This window comes from Anabrus simplex, chromosome 2 (genome assembly GCF_040414725.1).
Source record: "Anabrus simplex isolate iqAnaSimp1 chromosome 2, ASM4041472v1, whole genome shotgun sequence".
NCBI lineage: Eukaryota > Metazoa > Arthropoda > Insecta > Orthoptera > Tettigoniidae > Anabrus > Anabrus simplex.
This window is the reverse complement of record NC_090266.1, coordinates 185,707,961-185,728,566: the sequence shown is the minus strand read 5'-3', so window position 1 is coordinate 185,728,566 and position 20,606 is coordinate 185,707,961. Positions and strand designations below refer to the sequence as shown.

The following is a 20,606-nucleotide window of genomic DNA, read 5'->3' as shown; positions in this document are numbered from 1 at the left end:
GATGTCCCATTTAACTGTGAGTCTATTTATGTAACCACTATAAGTGAAAATAAAAGTATTGAATAGGTGGATTAAATTAAAACACCTTTATTGTTGTTGTTGAACACGCGCGCTGTGTACCTGCATCTATTGGCAAGGAATGCCGACCGCAGCGCTGCATCGGCGGAACATCAAAACAGTACTTACTTAAAAAACATGCCTCGTATGTTTATGCTGAAAAACTGTGAGAAATTCGCAAGGTAAAAGTCACAATAAATTCTAAAATGTTTTACTACTTTATTTTTATCACATTTACCCACGTCATCTTTGTACAATCATTGATGTGACACAGTTTACAATCCTAATTCAAACATGTTGAAATGTGAGAGATCTAATCAACATCTCAATGGACATTATTGGTGTAAAACCTATTTATGATGTCAGCGTATTTCTCGGCGACCACATTGCGCTTTACTTTCATAGTTGGACCTGCAACAGTATGAGATTTCTATTAGTTTAAACTTAATCACTTGAATATGTAACATAATTTTAAGGTAGAAAAAAACAATTTTGTCATAATCTCCATGTATTTGTATGCATGAAAACTGTTTGGCGAACCATAATGTTGTGTTATCTGTAAAACGATATACAACTGTAATTAGAGTCAATGGTGAATGCCCCGATCTCATAGTAAGTCATTCATTCTGGACAGTGAGTGTGGGTAAACCTATTTTTGATGTCAGCATATTTACAAACACTATAGCAATAAAGCTCAAACAGATGGTTGGAAAAATGCACTCATTTATTTCTGTGAAACTGCACCCACAGAGGCTGTAAATATGAATGAAACTGAACTCACGGCTGCCGTGGACATTGAGAATGAAAAAAATAGACTGTCATGAGATCTGTTGATGAAATTACATAATGAGATTTCACCAAAAGACACAATCACTTTACACTGAACCACTGAAATTTAGCTCCTTCATACATCTCAATATGCAAGGTTTTTATAAAGGCAAGTTTTTATGCTAGAGGTAGTGGAAAAGTTGTGTTGTATAATTTATCATTGTGATTTAAATGTAAGAGAGATCGCATTGTGTCCCGAAACAGATTCTTATCCGCAAAGTAATAAATGCTTCTTTTGAATTCCTGTTAGTAAAAACAGACTGAGAAACATTTAGTTATGAATCATTGCTGACCTTGAAATCAGGATTGGTGAAAAAGAGTGAAGTGAATAAAGTGCAGTAAAATTCAGAGTTGCTAATTCTCAGGATGGTAGAATACTTAGTGAAATTGAATCAAGGTGTAGTAAAGCTACTGCAGTGAGTACACTGTTGCAATCAATGGTATTCTGTAAGAACGATGTGAGTACTGGGACAAAACTATCATTGCATTGATCTATTTTCAGATGAGGTGTACTTTGGTGTACGGCAATGAAAGTGACGAGAATGATTGCTGGTACAAACAAATAAGAACTATGGTAGGAGAGTACTCTGAATGAAAAGATGAAGTTACGAATAAAATTGATGGATGAAGCTGTAAGCATAAACCAGCTTCAGCGATTAGGTAATGTGAGGTGTATGGAGGAGGATAGGTTACTTTAGGGATTAATGGACATATCTATGGATGGTAAGATAAGTAGGGGAAGACCCAAGGCGACAATAGGTAGAATACGTTTTTAATGATAAGAGGTGTGGAACTAAATGAGGCCAAAGAGCTAGTTGCAAATAGAGGATTGAGGAGGTGCTTAATGAATTCACAGAAGCTTGCATACTGAATCCTGAATGGCATAACAGTCTTTAATGAAGATGTATGTATGTTGTTTGGCACACCTTTCATAATGTAGTGGCTCATAAACAGGTTTGTAAACCAGGAAAATAATATTCTGAATGAAATATAAATATTCTGTGAAACACACAATGCTTGGCATTTCCTCAACAGCAAGAAAGACCGTAACAACTTACCCAGCTCTCCCGTTGTTATCGAAAAGTCTTTGGGGAGTAAGGCAAATTTCTGCACTTTCTGAGCATTGGAAATGGCTTTGGTGTTGAGACGATCTATTCCGTTTTGTATGGCAGTCATAACCTGGAACAAAATTAACAATATATTTGGGAAGTAACAGATGATAAGTACACTATTCGCGAATTTAATGTACATGCTGTAAGTCTCCTTGACAGCTGGTTAAGTATTATTGAAAAGACTCCATATTTCCCAGCTTATTTATAATATTTACTGAACGTACAACAAAGCACTTAATCAGGGAGTATTATACATTTCTGTTATGTATTCTAAACAAAATCAGAACTTATTTTCAGAGGATATCATGTACTATATAAATAAAATTTGACCATAGGCCCATAATAATAATAATAATAATAATAATAATAATAATAATAATAATAATAATAATAATAATAATACTTGGCCATAATTCGACAATCTCTTACAAACACCTTTTCTCAAGTCAAATTTATGCGCAAACTCTCAAATCCGTTTGAGATAAAAACGGGTTTGAGGCAAGGAGACAGCCTTTCTCTACTATTCTTTAATTGTATTTTAGAAAAATTTATTAGGGAATGGAGGTTGAGAATGACTGAAAATGGAATGAAGAATGGAGTAAAGATAGATTGTGGAAAAAATGCGATGATGTTGGACTGCCTTGCCTTCGCAGACGACGTCGTTCTTATTACAGACAACCGTCAAACAGCCGAGAAACAAGTTGAGGAACTACAAAATGTTGCTGTCGAAACAGGGTGAAGAATCTCCTTCGAAAAAAGAACATTAATGGATTCTATATAAAAAGAGCGACACGGACAGACTAGTTACACTGTATGGGGATATTCAAGTGTGCAAAAATTTTAATACCTGGGAGAAATACTCACCCCCAATGGAAATGAAAAAGAGGGATTAAAGGAGAGGGTGAGACGGATGGAGTTGGCATTCAGACTATGTCATGACACCTATAAGTCCAAGTCCCTCTCAATTCAGGTCAAGTTAAAACATTGCTGCACAGTGGTTAGAACGGAGTGCCTTTATGGAGCAGAAACCTTGACGAGGACGGCTGACCCAGTCCTTGAAAAAAAGAAAGATGATTCTTATGAAAAATCTTAGGCCAAAGAAAGTTGACGAGTGACCCAAACACATTCCAGTTAAGGTCGAATTTGGAGCTCTACAAGACAGTAGAAAGAATCACGACTGTTATGAGGAAAAGGAGACTGACGTTTTGTGGGTATATAAAAAGAATGAACCCTGAGAGATTGGCCAACAGGATACTTCTCCTGCAGGAAAAGTGGAAAAAACAAATGGGCTGGCTTACACAGGTGCACAATGACTTGGCAGAAATAGGTATCAAGGAGGAGGATATAACAGAAAGGACATCATTTAGGAAGAAGTTTGCGGGAATGAGGGATGCATCTGAAGAGCAACATGCGAAGCCACGGAACATCTCGGTGGAAGAGCGAGCAAGAAGGAGTCAAAGACTCAAGAATCTTTGGCGAGAGTGTAAAGAGAAGGGTATTGGTCTGCGTGACAGAAGAAAGATTGTGTAAACGTGGCCCACAGGTGGCCGTATCGATTAATAATAATAATAATAATAATAATAATAATGATAATGATAATAATACATAGATTGATGCTTTCATTTACAGATATTATAATTAGCTGTTGGGCTTTTGCTGTGTCAAGAAAGGAAGGGGAATTCTTTACATTTCGCAGAGAACTTTGCTCCGCATCTTCAGAAGAAAATCTCGTCTCTTCATGAGGAAAACTACTCTAATAATGATGGTTTGAACTTAGGAATACTTTACTGCTGGTCTATTGTAATTGGTACTGTCGTTCGTCACCAGATGACTCGCTGTGTGCTAGCCTTCCAAGTTAGAAATGTTTCTGTTCAATCGTAGGCATGTGCCTTATGAAATAAACAGCAAGGTTATCAGGCGAAACAAAGATACATGTGGTAGAAGAAAAAATGATAAAATAAAAAAGTGCGATGACTGACAACGATAGAGAACAGAATAGGGCTGAAGATAGAAAGAAAAGTCTGTAGCAAAAGGGCTTTAAAAATGTCGCTCTCAAAGAAAAATTTGAAAAAAGGAAATCAAGACAATCTGCAAAATAGCCATGAGCAACAGATTTAGCACAAAGTTTATAAATAAGCTAATTGGTAAACATAGGAATAAGCCCATAAACACTTTGATGAAAGAGTCAAAAATTAAAGAAAGTATGCCACATTAAAATTTAGTAATAATAATAATAATAATAATAATAATAATAATAATAATAATAATAATAATAATAATATAATCACTAATGTCCTAAGAAAACAGAATCTAAAAATTGCTTTTAAAACCAGTAACACTAATGAAAAAATAGTATTTATCTCTCACACAGTAAATAGTAGCAATACATACACAAATCCTGGGACATTTAAACTGGAATGCCAGGGATGTGGTTCAACTTATGTTGGACGAAGCGGCAGAAATTTCTAGATAAGATATACATAACTCAGCAATGCTTTGAAACCTAACCCTTTCTCGGCCATGAACAACCACCACAAAGACTATAATCATAATTATATCACAACAGACCAAGGTCTAAAAATTCTAAAACGTGAGGAAAAAGGTCCAGTACTCAACATCTTAGAGAATTTTTACATTAGTATGGATCAATACAAGAATCCAGCCCCCAACTTAAATGACATAAATGAAAAAAGAACATAATATTTGAAAATTTCATTCCATTTATTTTTAGTAATAAACAAGACTAGAAGATCCACAATTATCACACTCAGTTTCAGTTATCACCCCCATAATCACGCATATTCCCACACTATAAAATAATACAAATATTTATTTATTTTCTACCTATTCAATACATAAAATGTTTTTATTGTTAGGATTTTATCTTTGACATAATACTACAGTTGAGACATATTTCACTCGTCTACTGAGCATCCTTAGCCATTATAATGTCTCAAGGTTAGGTTATAATCTTGATGTACTTATAATTAAATCGTACTTAATTATAGTCTTAACACTAATTAGTAAAACATTTTGCTGAGTTGCAGTTGTACGAGGGTAATCCCAAAAATAAGGTCTCCTATTTTTGTATAAATACAGAACACTGTTCATGTGGCTGTTGGTCACAATATTGTGAAGAGTGTTTCCTGCGCTTGCATATAAACATGTGCACGCCACGCTGAGGCACTCAGTCTTGGCTTGGCAGCCATTAAGAATGGAGCTTCCGTTTGGATGTTACCGCCAAGTGCGAAGTGCGCGCAGTTATTCGGTTTTTGAACGCAAAAGGTACTGAACAAATTGAAATCCATCGCCAATTGACGGAAGTGTGTGGATGTCATAAATGTTCGTAAGTGGTGTAGAGTTTGCAGCCGGTCGGACTGAAATTCACGACGAACGAACAAAGGAGCAGGAGACCGTCAATTTCTGTCGAGACAGTCGTGAATGTTGAGCAAATCATGCGTGAAGGTCGGCGAATCACCCTGGATAATCTCTGCACTTTGGTTCCTGAGGTTTCCCGAAGCGCCGCTCACAACTTCCTGAACAGCAAGGCGGCGAGCTGGTATGACATGGGCATACAAAAACTGTCACAGCGTCTACAAAAATGCATCGACCGAAATGGTGGTTATGTAGAACAATTGCTAAATGTTCAAGCTGTAAAATGATGTGAACCATATTAGAAATAAACAGGTCTATGTATTTATAAAAAATACGAGACCTTATTTTTGGGATTGCCTTCGTAATATACAATGTTTACATTGACAGTTCAGTTGTGATTAGAATAACAGTGCCAAAGTTAGCTTGATTCATTAATACTGATGTCTAAAACTCAGTGATAACATGACACAATGAGATTCTGACTAAAAAGTTTCATACATTTCTTCTTTCATTCTAACGGTGAGTGAACAACTATATGTACTATAACATAAGAGTCTTGATTAAAATTGCAATATCATCTCAAACTTAAAACTTCTGAAGTTTTTGTCTTTATATACGTGTTAATTTGACTGGTTTTGTACTTTAATCCTAATGTGACTTTAACACATTACAGTCATTAATTAATATTCACGGTTAAATATGTCTATGTTGGTCGTTTTTCAAACCACAAACTTAAATTGACTAGTTAGCACTGTAGGGTTTGAAGCTGTTAGGTTTTTTTAGGGGCTACTGTCAAAACGACATTCAGCTACGTAAAACATATGCGTTGATGAGGTTGCTTCTACTATGTCTGCGTGTACTGGTATATCCCTTTGACTATTGCTGAGATGTTTAGCGGTGTTTACCGCAGCGTGGTGACCGTCTGCTGCCGCGCCTCTACTCCTTGTGTTGGAAACACAAGGTTAAGTTATAATCTTGACGTACTTACAATTAAATCGTATTTCCTTGTGTTTCCAACCTCATCAGCGCATATGTTTTACGTAACTATAAAGAATCAAGCTTTTTATTCTAACTTTGGCACTGTTATTCTAATCACAAATGAACTGTCAATCTATACATTGTATATTACAACTGCAATTCAGCAAAATGTTTTACTAATTACTGTTAAGACTATAATTTAAGTACGATTTAATTGTAAGTACATCAAGATTATAACTTAACCCTGAGACATTATAATGGCTGAGGATGCTGGTAGACGAGCAAAACATGTCCCAACTGTGGTATTATGCCAAGGATAAAATCCTAACGCCGTGCCTGAAGCTGCCCTGCTGTTATTAATGAAACTCCTCCGTGACCTGAAACACTGTTAGAATAAGAATAAGAATATTTATTCACCATTGATCATTTACATGAAATAGGTTTTGTCATCCAATACTACAGTATTATTTCTACTATCTGTGTAGAGTTATTAAAAGTCAATATTAACAGTTTTCATTTCTAAGAATTCCTTTACGTCATAAAATGGATTTTCCAACATCCAGATATACAGTTTTCTTTTAAAATTATTGATGGACACATCCTGTGCAGAGAATGGTAATTTATTAAAAAATATTATACTATTTACTTTATATGAGTTACCTGTTTTCAGAAGTCTATGTCTTGGGACATCAATATTGCCCTTATTACGAGTATTGTGTTGATGGATTTTTCCCTGATGGTAAATTCATTCAGATTGTTTTTAACATACAATAATGAGATAAAAATACATAGATTTATAACTGTTAATATTTTAAGCCTGACAAAAAGGGGACGACAGTGGTCAGAAGAACCAGCTTTACACATTACACGAAGAAGCTTCTTCTGAATTAGCAATACATTGTGGACATAAGATGAATGTCCCCACAATAGCAGCCCATATGAAATATGGGACTGGAAAAGTCCAAAATATGCCATTCTCAAAGAGTCTGCTGTTACTAATTCCCTCAATTTCCACATAAGAAATGAAACCCATGATACCTTTTTACAGACATGATTGACATGTACTCCCAGCTAAATTTGGTATCAATATGAATACCCAGTAGCTTGACTGACTGAATTTCTATATTATTGGACAATCCTAACAGAATATGTTGGGTTTTGTTCTCGTTGCAGAGTAGTTTATTAGATGAAAACCATTTCACTGCAGTCCTAAGAGCTTCTTGTGACATCTCTTGCAGATTTAATACGTCCTGATGCATGTTGATTAGTGTTGTGTCATCTGCATATGATACAACTGATTGTGACATAACATTTTGTTGTGGGTCATTAACAGCAACATTAAAGAGAAATGGGCCAAGTACAGATCCTTGTGGAATGCCTGTAATAACATCTTTCAATGTGGAATGTCTATTTCTAATTGCAACAACTTGGCATCTGTTACTTAAATACATCTTAATTACATCCAAAGTGGGACTATTTATGCCATAATACTGAAGTTTTCCCAACAAAATGTCATGATCTATACAGTCAAATGCTTTACTCAAATCACATGAAACCAGAGAAACCATTTTCCTATTTTCAAAGGCTGTTAAAGTTTGATTGACAATTTGCAGAACCGCAGAGGTAGTACTTTTACCCTGTCGGAATCCATATTGATTACTAGACAACAGGGCATGATTTTCAAAGTAGTTACTAAGTTGACTATAAATGATTCAGTTATTTTAGATAATATGGGAACAATTGAGATTGCACGGTAATTTTGGGGAAGATGTTTGTCACCACTTTTGAAGACCGGAATAACTTTTGAAATGTTAAGCATATTCGGAAAAAAAACCAATCTTTAAACATTTATTGATACAACACGCTAATGGTTCACAAATCAGATGCATTGTTTGATTAATAATGTAATTGAACAGCCAATAACAGTCCATACTTTTAGAATTAGATAATTTTGAGACCGTCTTTATGATTTCATTTGATGTAATGTCAACCCATTGGAAAGTATATACCCCTAATTGATGTGGACCAGGCCCAATGATAGCAGATGTACCTGTTGGATTAACTTGATCACATATTTCTTTCACTGTGTTCAAAAAGTAATCATTCATAGTATCTGGATTCAGTAATATATCATGTGTATGATTAGGAGTATTCTCTTGCGCTATAATATCCCAAGCTGCCTTGCATTTGTGGGATGCACTTTCAATGTATGTTTCACACGCCAATTTCTTTCATGTGCAAGTTTAGTTCTGTAGAACTTTTTACACCTGAGATATACTTCATACGCATCTTTCTGCACACTCCCTTGCACCCAAGATTTTTTATAAACTCTATACAGAATCAACATCCTTTCCATTATTTGGGTCAGTTCATCAGAATACCAGTTAAGTTTTTTATTCCTAACTGTGCGCACATTATTGACCTTTACCATGGGGGAGCAAGAATGCAACAATTCAACATAAGTTTTAAAGAAAGTTTCAATAGCAATTTCAGCCTTCGCTTTGTCAGTTTGATTTTCGTTTAGAAAGTTCCAGTTTACTTTCTTCAATCTTTCCCTGAATAAGTTAATATAACAATCTTTCTGTGTTCTTATCCATGAAATGTCAGGCTCCCTATTTGTTCTTTTGTCTGTGTAAGACAAATTCTTCTGGCAAAAAGAAAGTACCAATGGTTCATGATCAGCAAAAGACCCTCCAACAAGCTTGACATTATACATACTTCTTGAGAAATTGACAATAATGTTATCAATGCATGCATTATTGCGTGTGGGTGTTTTGTTTGTACAGGTTAAATTTAACGATATTAAAAGGTTAAGAAATATTCTTGAAGACTGTTCGTCTGATTTTGCCATTTCTATATTAAAATCACCACCGACAACTACTTTAGTATTAATCTTTAACAATTTTCTCATAACTATTTCAAAATTCTCAAGAAATACTTTCACACTGCCCTTTGGAGATCTATACAAACTTACAATTATTAAATTCTGATGTATTATTTTAACACAACTAAACCCGCCGTCTAATTCTGCACAGTATTGTCCTAAGTCAACCTTAACAAATGTCAAACAGTCCCTGACTAAAATTCCAGGACCCCCATTCTTCTTATTACTTCTACACATAATATCTGCCATTATATACCCACTGGGCACAAAGAATCCAACTTGATCTTCTACGAGCCAATGTTCTGACATGCATATCACATCATTTTTTTCAGCTTTACAGAAATGTTCTAGTTCTAACAATATTTCTGACACATTGAATATTAACCTGCAGGATAGTCAGTAAACTATTGTCAATTTCTGTTTCCTGGACATTATCAGTATCTTGGATGTCATTTTCCACAAAAGGCCTACTAGTAGATATTTTTGTTTCTACAGGTTCATTTATTTTAGTGATCTGATAAGAATCTAACCTAGTCTGTCTGCCTTGCACATTAACACTATTCCCCAATACAGTTTTAAAAGAACCTAACCTATATAGACTACCATGAGTATCAATACCATTCCTAAACTCTAGCATAACAGACCGAACTATATCGGTCACTTTATCTAGTTTTTTAGAGGAATGGGATCAGTTACACATTCTACATCACGAATTGAATTAGCAAACTCTATTATACTATTTACAAGATACCTTTTTCCCAATCTATTTAGACGCAGACTATGCCAGGTATAACATCTTCTTCCCAAATTACTTATATCTATATATTTTACATTCTTGAAGTGCCTACATATTTTCAAAAGTTCTTCATTAACCTTCTTTACCTCCTTGTTAACACAAGACCATGCCAGAAGATCATGCCTGTGAGGAACAGAAAATACCACAACATTGGTGTGATGTAACTCCTGTAGTCTCGATCTGAGGGAAGAGATCATTCCTCTTGCATTATTTCTTCCCACGTCGTTAGTCCCTGCTAGATAAACAGCAACCCCCATAGCTCCTAGTTATTCACAGTATTTTCGACTTTCAGAGGTTATGTCATTAAAATTTGCACCAGGCTTAATCACAGCGGAAACATCATGCTTACTGTTTCTAATTAGTTCTGGAGCAATATTCCTCCCCTGACTATCGGCAAAAAGTCTTATCTTCACAGATTTCCGCGAGGTTTTGCAAATTGGTTTTACAAGATTCTTATTACTTTCACTTCGACATTCCAAACAATTTACTTCAGAGCTGTTACCTACAGATTCACGAGTACCACATCCAAAGGGTTCAAACCTATTCTTTAAAACAGGAAAGTGGCAATCGTCCAGTATCCGCTTTCTGTTGTACTATTTCATGACCATACAGAGGATGCTGGTTGTCTGCCCCTTGTTTAAGTTTCTCAGTTCCAGCTGCCACTTGCCTTTGGACTGAAGGTAGAGCTATGCCTCAAGTGCGGTATAGTTTTTCGACATTTGTTAGTTTGAGGCAGCCAGAAATTGCACAGCATATATCATTCAAAGCAATATCCAATTTTTTAGAATGGACAGAGTTAACCTACACAGGACAGGACAAGGACACTCAGTTGTAGAGAAAGAAAGTAAAAAGGCTGTAGTTTTTCCAATTGCTGGATGTGCTCCCCAGTTTGACCCAGTTAGCATGAGTAGTAAACTATTCCTACTGCGACTGTCTCCTCGAGGGTTAAGCGGACATTACCGAACTTGGCACCCAAAGGGGAGACCAACGGCTATGAGCGGAGGAGTCCTCCCTTTGGAGGCCAGGTGAAGCCTTTGTGTAGGAAAGGAAACATAAGTTCACCAGAAAGGAGAACATAGTCAAAGATTTAGATGATGGAAGAAGACACCAATGCCAACAGCAGATAAAACGGAAGAACTTTCCCATGTCAGCAACATCTGTATTTCAGTGAAGTGACCTAAAGTTACACCTGGCAGTAGGTATAAAATGCCTCCGAGAGTGGCGAACCCACCATAACAATAGCCTAAACATGAATATGGTACTTTCAAACTTGCATTGAAAAAAATCATCTTGACAGGCTAAGCCCCTAAACACTAGAACATCGAGAAGGGGTCAAAATGACACCCACCTTCACTATTTCTTTAATAATGTGTGTACTCCTACATTATTTCTCTTCAAATATCTTGACTTTTCATGGGTTTTTGGTCCCGTCTATGGCGATGTATCTCACCCGGCAAAATATTTACATTTTCATTGATTTTTGGTATGGCATACCCTGGACGGCGGAAGGGGTAATTTTGACATCTGTACAATTTCTTATTAGAATTCAGGAGTTTGAATTGCCAGAAAACAGTATGTATCCGGCCTGGATTATTAGTATTGTTTTGCTATTACTGACAGATTAGTGTTCCAGTTAGCGGGTTTATTGTATTCATCTCACCATTTAAAAAGTGTTCTTCTTACAGACATTTGTTACGATTGTCATTTTACTGAAGAGGTGTCTCGTATGCTAGAAAATTCAGATGTTGAATATGAAAGTGAATTATCCGATTCAGGTGACCAGGGCCCAGATTCTGATGACATGTCATTGTTCACCACAGACATTGCCAGCTTATATACAAATCCCGTTCATGGCCCCCATATTATAGAAATGGATACTTATTACGTCATTTTTTCGTTTATAAGTATTTTATTTCTAGGTCATTTTCTTGCCTTTCACGTCATTATTATGTCATTTTATGAAATTTATTACAATATTTTATAAGTTTTGAGTACTTTTCTCACATTCTTAATGATTTATGATGCAATTTTTGCGTATGGTACTGGATATTAACGGAACTGAAAGTTAGGATGAATACGAAGACATTAAAATCTTCATAACTTTGTTCAACCCTTATTTCTCGGAATATCCACATTCTAGGAGACATGCCTGCATTTGCAGCTAATCCAGAAGCGATGTTGAAATCGAGGGGGTAGGAAGACAGACAACAGTAGGCTCAGTAATGCCAGTCTTGTTAAGTACCTCAGTGCAACCATACGTGTGCTAAGTGGATTTGTTATCGGCAGTGATTGTTTTTCTAGTGTATTTAAAATGGCGAAGTTGAAGCAATCTAGGGATGTTTATTTCAAACAAATAATTTTGGAATTCGGCGAGGATATTTTTACCACCGATGGAGAAAATATTTTCTGCAAAACATGTGAAGTGAAAGTGGCTGGAGATAGGAGATTTACCGTTCAGCAACAAATCGGTCGAGAGAATCACATGCATGGAGTCCAAAATTGCAGCAAATGAAAAGTTTCTCAACTGTTACTCTCACAGTCATCCTCCGATGGTGGTACTTCCTCTGTGTTTTGTAAAGACTTTTGTGAAGCTTTGGTTTCTTCACACATTCCACTCTGGGAATCGCACAATATTAAACTGGGAGATTTCTTAGGTATATGGGCCGTGTAAATCCAGATGAGTCTACTCTGAGAAAGAACTATGTATCCCAATGCTATGACAACACAATAAGGAATATCAGAGAAAAAGTCTGCAGAAACAAAATAGAGTAAAATCTCGTCAAGAAGTTTCGACACGGGACAACAAAAATGAACGTATTAAGCGAGGAAACGTACTACTGAATATACGAATAAAAACTATCCAACAGGGATATAAAAACATTAGATACGATTTTTTCCGACATAATGGCATTTACGTGTGTATTCGCAAGAATAGTGAAAACTATATCTACCATTTCTCGTCGTAAGAGGAACGTATTAAAAGGTGTGAAAAACACGAGAGAACAAATATGCAAACCTTATTTGCTGGGGCCTATAAAATAACAAGTGCACTGAACGGTGTGAAAAACACCAAACAAAAAATATGATAACATATGCACGGGGGCCAATAAATATATCCAAGTGTTATTGCAGATCACACTCTTTCTAAAACAAATGTTAGTAGAAGACTTTTATTTCGGAGTAGTGGGTAATGAAACATTATTTTCTGGTCACACACTTAGACAACGAATTGGAGGTTATACTCGGTCATGTGCGACTGGCCTCCATTTTGAAAACTTTGACAAGTTGAATCGATCGAGTCGAAACTCGAAGTTGCGAGTTCAACATTCGCAACCTCTGCACGCTTAAGCATGCAGATGCAAGTCCACTTTCTGAAAGATTTTAATGTTGTCTTCATTAGAAAGGAATTTATCTTTTTCCGTATCCATACCTAGGCTATCACAAGACAAATATGCACCACGCTTGTCAATTTCACATGATTATGTTGCTAATCCAGATATAGGTTACCATATCACGCAAAAAACCTTCATTGTACCACTCAACACAAAATACATTTCTAACTTCTGAATGGAATACAAGCACAAATAAGCTCACTTTTTCTGTAATGACGCAACTGTGGCAACGGCTCTTACCTGAGTTGTAAATCATGTTTCTTTAACAAGGTATGAGAAATAACATTTTCAGGGCTAGGAAAAATGTGATCGTACTCGTAGAACGCGGTAATAGCGAAAAATTCATGATGCGATATGTATGTTTATATGTTCCTAATCCAGATATAGAGTACCTAACGCGCTACAAATATTCATTACACTTCACTCTACCACTCAACACAAAATAAATTTCGAACTTCTGAATGGAATGCAAAATAAGCACAAATAGACTCACTGTGTTATTCAGCAATGTTGCCACTAAGTGGCAAGCAAAACTGAACATTCCTGAGGCTAACAGCTTGCTCCCTGAACGTGCAACTAATCTCGTAAAGTTCAGGAATTTAAGGCCTGTTTCCATAATCACGCAACTGTGGCGATAGATCTTACCCAAGCTGAAAATCACGTTTGTTTCACAAGGGATGACAAATAACATTTTGAGGGCTAGGAAAAATGTGATCGTACTAAGCGGTAATAGCAAAAATTTGTGACGCAATAGGTGAGGTATTTTTATATAGACCTAATACAATGAAAATCGGGACTTTCAATTTATGACGTGCTAAGCGGAAAATTGTGTTAATGAGGAATGCACTAATGAGGTTTCACTGTATTCGTTTCAATCGATGAAGCCAGTGATGTAGACAGCCATTACATTGCCAATGTTATTGTGGGTACGTTAGAAATAGACAGGTCTGGAAAAATATTTTTGCTCACGATCAAAGTTTTACAATCCGTCAACCATTCTACAATGCGTCGCCTCTTCGATAAATCGATGGGACTACTATGGCCTGAGGGTATAAGGTATGATGATGTTCTGCTCTTTGTGACTGATGCAGAGCTTACATAGTTAAAGGTGCCAATGCAATCAAAACAACTTACTCAAAAATGGTACATGTAACCTGTCTAGCTAACACATTTCACAGAGTAGCCAAAGAAGTCAGATCAAATTTCCCTGAAGTGACAAGCTTGTGTCCCTAACTAAGAAGGTATTTACAAAGGCTCCATCATGCAGGGAACTTTTTCAGATCCCAAGCACCCAACATTCCATTACCACTGCAGCCTTGCATCACACGGTTGGGTACGGGGAATCGATACCTGTATTTACTATTGTGACCACTTTCAGACAGTGAAATATGTAATAGATTATTTAGACGTACAAGATGCTAAGGCCATTCATATGGCTCAAGAATTGTTTCTGGATATGCTTATGGAGGGAAAACTAGCGCGTATCAAAGCAAATTTCAATACCTTGTCAATTATTACATATCTTCAGAAGAGAGGCGTGGCTGTAGAAAAATCTATCAATTTAGTCAGAACAACCACAGATGAATTAAAATGTATTCGTGGCAATTCTGGTGTGGCAGTGTCAGACAAACTGAAACGTGTTTTTGACAAGTTCAAGTATGCTCCAATAGCATCCGTAGACGTTGAAAGGAGCTTTTCAAAGTACAAAAACCTGCTGGTCGACAATCGTCATTCTTTTTCCCGTGAGAATCTACGAATGGTCACAGTCATCTACTGTAACGCGGAGTGAGGTAAGCCTGTATAGCCTGCAGAGATGCCAGCCTTTGAAGTGAGTTATCAGTAATCCCATTTTCAACTCCCCCCCCCCCCGTCAAAACGTTTACGAGTCGAATCCCAAGCACCCTGTTTGTGCTTTACAACAGCAATATATTCTGAAGTATATCATATTATACAATGACATTTTTTCATTACCTGTTAGTTCTGTGATAAAATATTCTTTGTAGCTTATTTCACACCCATTAGATGCTTTTCAGTGTAGGTTTTCTTGAAACGTACTTCGCCCTGAGATGGCATTTTCGTCTTCAGAACCATAAGGGATTCCATTGTAGATGTACTTAATGTAGGCCGGAAATCTGTCCGATTTTTCCTAACAAAATGAAAGCTCTTTCTGTGGGAGAGTTACTGTGAGGTACACATAATACTGAAAATTATAACATTACTTAAGGTTTTATAATTAATTTGTCCACTTTCATTTTTACTGCAATGTTGGCCCAGTTCACATCAATGTTAGGTCCATGTAATTATATTTAGGGAAAGTAAACTGCAAATTCCTCTTCAAGTTTACCATGTTCACTTTCCTTGACCAAACTTGGGAAACTTCGAACAAACATATTCTTTCTCTTTTCGAATTTGCTTTACGTCGCACCAACACAGATAGGTCTTATGACGACGATGGGATAGGAAAGAACTAGGAGTGGGAAGGAAGTGGCCATGACCTTAATTAAGGTACAGCCACAGCATTTGCCTAGTGTGAAAATAACAAACTACGGAAAACCATCATCAGGGCTGCCGACAGTGGGGTTCGAACCCGCTATCTCCTGGATGCAAGCTCACAGCCGCATGCCCCTAACTGCGAGGCCAACTCGCCCGGTACAAAATATTCAAGAGATGATTAGGAAACCTTCATTCTGAGACAGATGTCTACAACTTCGGCATGTTGAAATTCATCATCAAGGGGAAATTTTCTGCTAATGTACCTGGAAGCTGCCATATAAAACTCTCTTACAGAATTATAAAACATATCTTCATCACAGTCATTATCTTTCAAGTATGCCCTGGCTTTTGCTCCAATTACCAAGTTCTCATTGGCTTTCTGGTATTTCCTCATCTTGAATTTAGTACTCAAAAGGGTGGTAGCTTCTAACTGAATAGAACATGGCTGAACAAATCTGACCAATGGGTCAGTTAAAATACCAGTAAGATTCCTCCCAAGAAGATGTATGGCTGAAGCATCTTGTTGCAGAAATAAAATCACTGAGTTAAAGACAGGAAGTGTGAGCTGAAGAAAGTAACAAAACAGTTTTGTGTGTGGGTCTTGTATGAAAGATTTTACAGTTTCAAACTGCTTGGTGCTCTCATTTTTATGGTAGGGCTCACTAAAACATGAGTGTCTAAGCTTCCCACTGCTCAAGAACTTGATTAATAGACTGAAGAAGCGAGAGCCAACGGGTACTGATATATGTCAAAATTTTGTGACCCTATGTGCCACAATTAGCCTGATATACTTTCAACGTGTTTTGCCTTTTAGAACTCTTGGTAATATAACTGAACCAAAAAGTTCTCTACGTTCACTGGTAATTGGGCTGTTGCTTTTTGTGCACAGATGTGTGTGAGATGACATAAACAACCCAGGACTTAAACAAAAGAATGCCTGTCGTTCAAAAATTTGGGAACACCTTTATTTGCCCCCAATCACTGTGTATGCATCGTCAGATAAAAAAGAAATGAAATTTTTCCATGGAATGGCTAAAGAAGAAAATTCACTTTTAATAAAAGAGAAAATTCCCTTCCCTGTGCTGTCAGTACTCTATAACAATGACAATAGAAGAGTTGATATTTGGCCTCTCTGAGCATTAAAGAAAGAGACAACTATAGGATAAATTTAACTGCACTTGAATCCATACTACCATCAGTAGCCAAAGAAAAAGGCATTATTTTAAAAGTTCACTTATTTCCTTTTTTGCCTCAGGTGCCGTGTATTGAATTAAAGCAGAGGGTTTAGTTCTTGCCACAACCATATTTCTGATATATTTTAGAGCCCGGGGAACATTGATCTAAATAAATTTTCAGCATGGTCTGAAACTGACAATGGAATATTACACTCCAAAAGAAATGATGTGAACAGCAATTCGGCATTTGTCACCGCAGTTTATAACTTTTTACGAAGAACGACGAAACAGACTGGTTTCATAATTTTGATTCACCGTATGTGTGATGTTTCTTGGCTTCTATATGTCTGTTGCAATCATCTCGCCCACCATGAGCCATAGAGAAATCACACGAACACACACTGCAGAACACGTGGATTTCACTAATACGTGAAGCAAGTAGGCATGGCCATTCGTTTGTGTAACCATCTCGATATTTCTGTAACACTGCTGTCTTCTTAGAAGAAGAGGCTATTTAACAATTGCTCCGCTTCATTTTACAAAGCCAATCACTTCTCTTCGAATCAACGACTAGGATAATTAGAATAGAAACATGCTAAATATACCACTCACGTCTATGTACACAACAAAGAGAGAGCCGAACGCGCACAATGGAGAACAGCAGAGCAAGGAGTAGAGCCTACTTTACGGCAGACTTGATGCGTCATTCTGGGTAAGAGAGAAGCGTATGTCTATGTAGCTGTCCGTGATTTCACAACACTCATGGGAAACAAAATGAAGTGACGAAAACCGCCAAATATGTTCAGTTGCCAACTTACAAACATTGAAACGAGGAGGGTTGACCAGTAAACTATAAGGGATTGAACATTTTTTACTGCTTTCCTTTTTTGTAGAAATTAATTTTTATCATGATAATGTTGGTTTTCCGTAATAATTTCCCCTTTGACCGTAATGCCGTAATCGCGAACTGAAATCCGTAATCATTATGGACCATCCATAATAGTTGGCACCTCTGAGCCTGTCATGTATTTTAAGTGCACATTTTTCTTATTACCTCTAACCCGATAAAGAATTTGAGTACCTTACAGCGAAATTCTCTTTTTTTTGCTCTTGAGATGTTGCAGTCTTAAAGTTGCACATACCATGAAGTGTTATTTTCTATGAAGAAAAGAACAGAGAACTTGGAGTGCCAAACAATAGACTGAAGTAAATACCGGTATTTGTGTGCAAATAATTTGTATCAATAATAATTAAATTATATTACGTACCTTGGAAGGAATGGAAAACAAAAGAGACTGAAGAAAGTAAAACAAAATATATAGAAGCAAAAAGAGATTGCAAGAAAGTAATTGCAGAGGAAATGAAGAAAAGCTGGGAAGAATTCACATAGGAATTCACGGAGGATTTAAATTGTGAGAAAAATTTATTATTTGGAGTTGTAAAAAATAGGAAGAATGAGAAGGTGAACACTGGATTTGTAAAAAAAAAGGAGATATATTGATTAAACCAGAAGAGATAATGGACAGATGAAAAGAATATTTCAGCGAGCTACTAAAGGTGAGACATCAGATAAGTGGAGAAATTATACAAGCAAACGAAATTGAAGAGGAAAAAATAAAAGAAGAATCAGACATCACTATGGCTGAAGTGGAATGGGCAGTTAATAAAAATTAAGATGGGAAAAGCTGTGGGAATAGATGAAGTGTCAATAGAAATGATAAAAGCAGCAGGACCAGTGGGATTGCAATGGACACACAGACTTCTCAGATGGGTGTGGAGAGAGAAGAAAGTTCCTGAAGACTGGAAAATGGGAATAATATTACCAATATCCAAGAAAGGAGATAGGAAGATATGTGACCTACTATCTCCCGAATACAGGATACTGGCCGCACTTAAGCGACTGCAGCTATAGAGCTCGGTGGAAAGAATACTAGAAAAAAGAATTAGAGTTAAGGTAGAAAGCCAAATAGAAGAAGAACAATTCGGATTTAGAGGAGGCAGGTCAACAGTGGAACCCATTTTCATCCCGAGACAAAATATGGGACAAAGTTGGGAATATGGGAAGGATATGATGATGACCTTTATCGATTTGGAGGAGGCTTATGATACCATCCCTAGAACAAAAGCTTGGGAATGCCTAATAAACAGAGGGATTGACAAGGAACTGAGAAACATGATAAATGAAATGTACAAGGATTGCTACAGTAGTGTGAAGACTGCAGTCGGGATATCAGAACGGTTTTGAATTGAGAATGGATTAAAACAAGGAAGTGTGTTGTCACCCTTATTGTTCTTAATGGTGATGGATGGCATCATGAAGGCAGCAATGGCAGATTACAGTAGGAAGAAGATGAAGGTGATGTTGTTTGCAGATAATGTGGTGATTTGGGGTGAGGATGAAGTGGACGTTCAAGAACAGTTAGACGCAATAAATAAAAATATTGAAAAATGGGGATTGAAGATAAATGTGGAGAAGAGGAAAACAGTGGTGATGAGTAGAGGCGAGAAAGAAGGAAAAAGAATTATTGATGTGGGAGATAAGAAATTGGAAGTAGTAAAACACTTCAAATACCTGGGAAGTGTACTGTCTGAAGATGGAAGAATAGATTTGGAAATTAACAGAAGAATACAACTGGGGAGTGCTTTCTATCAACAGGTGAGAGGACTAATATGGAACAAGGATATACCAATGAAGGCTAAAGAAGTTATGTATAAAGCTTATTATGTTCCTAAAATGACATATGCAGCAGAAACTTGGACAATGACTCAGAGGGGTGAGAACAGAGTACAAGCAGCTGAATTTCCTGAGAAGTATGGTACAAATACGGGGAGAGACAGAGTAAGAAACGAAGATATACGGAAAGAACTGGGAGTACAGAAATTAAAGGACAAACTGGAGCAAAACAGATTGAAATGGTTTGGATATGTCAAACGGATGAATGAAGTAAGACTACCAAGACGAGCGCTGGAAGGATGGATGACAGGGAAGAGAGGACGAGGAAGACCAAGAAGGCAGTGGATGGACTTGGTGAAGAGTAGCATTAGAAAACGAAACATGGATTGGAACATCATGTCGGAAGAAGAATGGTGGAAAGACAGAACAAACTGGAGAGGAATCATATTTGCTACCACCCGGTGTCAGCTGGAAATGGGGAAAATGATGATGATGATGATGATGAGGTACCTATTAAAATCATTTCAACATACAATGACGTAGTCTGTTTGCGTTTTTTGTGTGATGAAGTTACGTCAGTTTCATTCAAAATTTTAGGTAATTTTATAAAGTTTTTGGGTCATTTTATGGGATATTTGCAGTCATTTTATAGGTCATTTATAAAACATTTTTAGGTCATCAAAATTCGGGCCCGGGAGATGACTAATTTTTGCTAGTGACAAGCGAGACTAGTGCGGACAAGTATTATGAGACAGAGGATGAATTATCAGCAGGAGAAGTCGAAAGTCCTAATCTGCCTCTGACTCGCCTCAAATGTCTCAATCTCAGTTTGGTGTTTCATC

General features: G+C 36.8%; 1 protein-coding gene across 5 annotated transcripts in view; it reads right to left on the bottom strand.

Annotated features, from left to right (window-relative positions):
• Positions 1–252: 252 nt before the first annotated feature.
• bgm (bubblegum) overlaps positions 253–20,606 on the bottom strand; it is a 514,443-nt gene continuing 494,089 nt past the window's right edge. For all 5 annotated transcript variants that reach the window (XM_067140465.2, XM_067140469.2, XM_067140466.2 and 2 more), the window contains 2 exons: positions 1,944–2,064; positions 253–468 (listed from right to left, as the gene is read on the bottom strand). In XM_067140465.2, the coding sequence (XP_066996566.2) occupies positions 383–468; positions 1,944–2,064 (207 nt within the window). In that variant the 3' untranslated portion in view covers positions 253–382. The remainder of the gene's footprint in view (positions 469–1,943; positions 2,065–20,606) is intronic.